Consider the following 5,445-nt stretch of genomic DNA (forward strand, 5'->3'; position numbering starts at 1 on the left):
TGTGTGTGTCTGTTGGTTAAGTGGTGTGTAGCTAAAAACATTCTCACGACCTCTAGTAACATGTCGTGACTTAAACATAAGAACATATTATGGCTAAGGCTACAGTTATACACGTCATAATAATAATATTAAACACCCTGTCTGCTGACAGTCATCAACTCTTCTCTCTAGTTATCCTTGACCAGATGTACCCTATAGAATCTCATAAGCATGACTAAGCATTTAACAGTCTAACTAGACATCCTATCTCCACTAAACATTTCTAATACATAAAGTATCTATCCAATATCTATCTGACTAAAAATATCTAACAACACTTTATTTAAATTTTCCCATTCAACACTAATAACATCATTTTTTAGCCTGAAATGAGCATGTTAGACTGAAATTGTTAAGCCACATTAGAAAAACAGGCCCCAGGTGGCTTCAAATGTATCAGGAGTCTTCAGAAGTTTCAATTGGATAAATCATAATTCTATTACTAGGATCCATGTTTACATCACTTGCATTTCTTCCTTGCTTCTTAGTCCTGCCCATGTAAGATGTGAGGAAAGAGGACTGGAGCAAACAGACATGAGATGTGCTTTCCTCTGATCCTTCATCTGAGGTGTCCAATCACCAACTGATTTCTGATAAAGGGGCATGCCGGTTGATAAAGGACTTCCACAGAGGATGCTCTCATGTATCCTCACTCATGGTTCCTCTAGCAGCCTCCTCACTCCTCAGAGCAGGAATAAGAGCTTTGGGACATCCTTCAGGATGGTGGACCGGAACAATAAAATAAGAACTGGGATTTACCCCAGGTGTCTTCAGGCGTATTAGGGTGTCTTCAGGTGAGTGAGCAGTCAACATCATAGTGCAGGAAGCGGATGAGTCTGGCAGGAAGCGGTAAAATGCAGAGGAGTTTAAGTCGTTGGACTCCGACCAGCTGTCTGATCTTCAGCCTGCAAAGCTGCATCAAAGGATGAGGAGGAACTGAAGCAGAAACAGACAAAGGACAGAACTTTTGTAGGAACTCAGTGTTTGTTTCTAGGAATCTATAAACTCAGATACCTTTTTCAGAACACAAACCTTTATAGAAACTACAAGGACCTTTTCTTGGAACTGAGGAACAGTTTTAGTATCTTTGGGGGTTTCTGAAAAACTGAAACCTTTTTATGAATAGAAGTTTTTTATGAGCTATGGGAACCTCAGAAAACCTTTGCTGGGGATCAGAAACCTATTGTATGATTTCAAAGATCTTTTCAGGAACTCATGGCTGTTATAGGAACTTATAATCAAGAAACCCTCCATTTATTTTGCAGTACAGCATGATACAGGATTCAAGAGCTGATAGAAGAGACCTTTAAGGCCTGCTCATTCATAGCTACTATTGCTATGACAACTGTCACCTGTCTGACGCATCATTGATGATTTTGTTCCTTACGAGCTTTCAGTTTAATCAGCGCCCAGTCGCTGCGACTCTCCAGAACCTCCAGCAGGCGAGAGCAGAGATGGACATGGCTGACGTAGTCCAACAGCACCGAGATGATCGAGCCAGTGTTTTGCCACAAAGACAAGCAGGAGACAGCCTCACAGAACTAAAACAGGATAGATCACACACTGAGAGGACAGAGGACACCTTTATGTAACACACACATCCATTTATTTGTATGTTACATTCCTGGACTCACCTGAAGGCAGCACTGTGGTGGTGTATCTCTGCTGAGCTGCATTTCTTCAACCAGTCGTCGTGACTGTGTGATGGCCAGATGTGGTTTTTGGCTGTACATACAGTCAAAGCAGGGTCGGGCATCACAGCCGTTGTCCAGCAGCAGTTTGAGCATGAGCGGAGACTCCATGCTGAGCAGGATGGCGGATGGGAACGAGGATGGCTGCATGGAGATTTGAGTGTTGGCGTTGGCACCGTACCTCAGCAGCAGTGTCGCCATGTCCATCCAGCCGAATCGGACGGCAATGAGCAGTGGGTTGAAGACGTCCAGGTTGGGGTTAGCTCCGGCTTCCAGAAGCATCTCAGTGGCCTCCAGGTTCCCATTGTAGACAGAGAAGTAGAGTGCTGTGCTCCGCCGGTCCTTATACATCTTTGAGTATTCCTCTGACAGCTCTGCGTTGACGTCGAAGCCAGACTCAATCAGCAGCTCCAAGATATCATCCCTGTTCCTCTCTGCAGCAATATGCACAGGACTGATGCCGCTCTGCCGGACTCTGACCCTGCTGGTGACTGGGATCAGCATTGACACAATTCTGGAAAAACAAAGTTTTGTTTATTGTGTGTCAGCGAGGCTGTAAAAACAGGTCCCAGAGAGAGTCTGGAAGAAGCCAAAACAGGTGGCAATGAAGAGTCAGAGATCACTGAGACAGCACTGGCCTTGGGGACCCAGTGGCTGAACCCTACAGGAAAAGCTGCAGAAAGCCATAAGACAAATTGTCTCTTTGCAAATATAAGTCACAAAGGAACAACAAGAGTATCTTCAGGGGATATTGGAATGCCCACTATTCAAGGACGCAGAGAATGAGGAAATAATAAAAAAGGTGACAAGAAGACAGAAATGTGTTGCTTGATCCAGAGGAAAATGCACCTTGAAAAGTGATTAAGATATGATAGCTAAGGGCATAAAGTAGGCAATTGAAATAATCAATGAGTAAAGATGATTATAGACAGGATTTGTTTAGTATGGTTTGTTTAATTGTTTAATAAATAGTAATGAAATGTCTGATAATGAAGATAAACATAAGAGTGATTTCACTGGAAGACTGAGTTTGATTTGATGATAAAACAAATGTAAAATCGGTTTTGTAATTAAAATAAAATGTTTAAGCGATCAAAGAATAAAATTGAGTTGTGGTGACAGTTGGTGGTTGCAGGCACCACCTGGGTGTGGACCATGAGTGAACCAAGAGATACAACTGACAACTGTCCAAAAGTCAGAGACAGTGACGGGTGGTAAAATGGGGAAGTCTGAGAGGAGAAGAGAAGGCAGCCTAACTCACAGAAACCCCTTAAAAACCACAGCAAAAAGGAACAAGAAGGACATTCAGCAGTTGCTGAGTTCCAGAAGACCGAGAAAAGCAGAGAGGCAGACCAGGAAGACAGCAGCCTCTCAAAGGGCTGGAAAGACGCTATAGAGCCACTACCAAGGATGGGATGCAACAAGGGATGCCTGAACTGTTCAGCAAGATTCCACATTTCAGCAAGAAATGCACGAGTCCTTATATAGAGGGAACTGTTGCTGGAATTATGATTTTCAACAAAATTCAACAACCACCAACTCAAACCAACTAATGACTGGTGATGTGAGAGATTCTTTGATGTTTATTCAGTAATGGGAAAGCTCAACTTGGATCATTTTAATTAGAAACCTCTAATTCATGATTAGAAATAGCTTTTGTTGATTTGTAGAGCTGTAAGTGAATCAAACTATTTATTTGTTGATTTTTGATATTTTGCATCATGCTATGCTGTAACTGTCTTTAGATCTCTATAAAGATTATAAACTTTTAAATTCTCTTTTTGAGTTATCTATATTATTACATCAACTATAGTAGAGTGGCAGAAACTGTATTAAGGGATATTTAAAGGTGCATATGATAGTTATTTCACAAACTAACACACAATTAGTTTAAATGCGATTAACCTCTCAAGAGTGAAGTAATTAAAAAAACCAAACTGGGTGTCCAATCCTAGGAAGTTAACTAATGTCAACTAAACACTGTGCACTAACATCATGGTCATACGAGGCCAATGTCACAGCTTTTATGGGTTATTTCAGACCAAACTTAACACTTCCTCAAAGAGCCAAAGTATATTGGCTTCTAAAACTTTCTCAGTACAGTAACATCTGTAGGTATAAGGAGGGAGCTGCATAGAAGTGCAGATTGTTGTTATTTTGGGAGAATTGTTCACAGGTTCAAGGTAGTCGACTACTGGGTGAATATCTCCACCTAAAAACCCTCAAGCAGTGTTTGAAGCTTGGATAGGTTTCAAATATGCCACCTTAGTGTGAGAGGTTAAGCTGTGTTCCTGTGTACAGGGGTTAGCATGTAGTGGCCTTCAAACCAGCGTATCTTGATATCAACAGCAGAGTAAGGCTGATTGTGACTGAGCACCAAGCAAACTCTTCTGTGTTGTGGCACCAGCTCAACAAGTAATTTAAAGTTTATGATCTCAGACTTCCTTTTAAGCTCTCTAAGGGTTAGGTGTTAGCTGTGAAACACAGAACAGCTGTTGATATACAGCAGTGACAGGCAGTTTCAGACTTTGAGAGGTTCTGACCGTATATGATTGTTCTTAACAGCTACATGAAGAGGCAGCAGGCCGGACTTCATGGAGCAGTTGGTGTCAGCTTTAAGAGAGAGCAGTGCCTCCACAGTTGAAACATGGCCATTCTTACAGGCTTCATACAGTGGTGTCGCTCCATCTCCTGCCTGTCCATTTACATCTGCATCTGAAAAGCCAAACAACACCTTAATATCAGATCCTGGCACACACTGAAAATAATCTGTGTATAGGACTGACCTTTGTTAGCGAGGAGGTGGATGAGGTTGGCGTGTCCATGCTGTGCTGCAGTGAAGAAAGGTTGGATGCCGTAGATGTTTTTGGAGTGTAGATTGGCTCCAGCCTCCAGCAACATCCTGCAGAGCTTCAGTCGTCCATGTCTGCAGGCTTCATTAAGAGCACTTCCACCCTGACTGCAGGAGAGATTCACCTGAGCTCCAGAGTGCAGCAGCAGGTCCACAGTGGCTTCATTTGGACGCTCACAGGCTGCATGCAACCACAGTCAGCACATGTGAAGCCTTTTTAGACCAAGAGGAGTTATACTACAGTACATGTGATGCTGCCAGTGGGATACTTTATGAACTTAACATTTTTGACCATATAATTCTATCCCTGTCAATTATTATAATCCCTGGTTTCCCCCCTCCTTGAACCGCCACCTTATTGTGGTGGAGGGGTTTGAGTACCCGAGTGATCCTAGGAGCTATGTTGTCGGGGGCTATATGTTCCTGGTAGGGTCTCCCAAGGCACCTGGAGGGGTGTGATTGGGAGGAACGGCCCCCCCGATCTGAACCCGAGTGGTGTTTTGTTATTGGACTTCTGTGCTAGTCACAGTTTGTCCATAACGAACACCATGTTCAAGCATAAGGGTGTCCATCAGTGCACATGGCACCAGGACACCCTAGGCCGGAGGTCGATGATCGACTTTGTGGTTGTTTCATCTGACCTCCGGCCGTATGTCTTGGACACTCGGGTGAAGAGAGGGGCGGAGCTGTCAACTGATCACCACCTGGTGGTGAGCTGGATCCGATGGCGGGGGAGGAAGCTGGACAGACTCGGCAGACCCAAACGTATTGTGAGGGTCTGTTGGGAACGTTTAGCAGAATCCCCTGTCAGAGAGATCTTCAACTCCCGCCTCTGGCAGAGCTTTGACCAGATCCCAGGGGAGG

The 5,445-nt window shown here is 43.7% G+C and overlaps 1 protein-coding gene across 2 annotated transcripts in view; it reads right to left on the reverse strand.

Annotated features, from left to right (window-relative positions):
• Positions 1-274: 274 nt before the first annotated feature.
• LOC109974478 (ankyrin repeat and SOCS box protein 2-like) overlaps positions 275-5,445 on the reverse strand; it is an 11,728-nt gene continuing 6,557 nt past the window's right edge. Inside the window, exons 6-10 of one of the 2 annotated variants that reach the window (XM_020624680.1) lie at positions 4,517-4,762; positions 4,274-4,445; positions 1,674-2,244; positions 1,427-1,580; positions 275-975 (exon numbers count right to left, since the gene is read on the reverse strand). In XM_020624680.1, the coding sequence (XP_020480336.1) occupies positions 830-975; positions 1,427-1,580; positions 1,674-2,244; positions 4,274-4,445; positions 4,517-4,762 (1,289 nt within the window). In that variant the 3' untranslated portion in view covers positions 275-829. Of the gene's footprint in view, positions 976-1,391; positions 1,581-1,673; positions 2,245-4,273; positions 4,446-4,516; positions 4,763-5,445 lie in introns of both variants that reach the window. The other variant, XM_020624681.1, reaches the window with a different exon arrangement.

This window comes from Monopterus albus, unplaced genomic scaffold (genome assembly GCF_001952655.1).
Source record: "Monopterus albus unplaced genomic scaffold, M_albus_1.0 scaffold334.1, whole genome shotgun sequence".
NCBI classification, from domain to species: domain Eukaryota; kingdom Metazoa; phylum Chordata; class Actinopteri; order Synbranchiformes; family Synbranchidae; genus Monopterus; species Monopterus albus.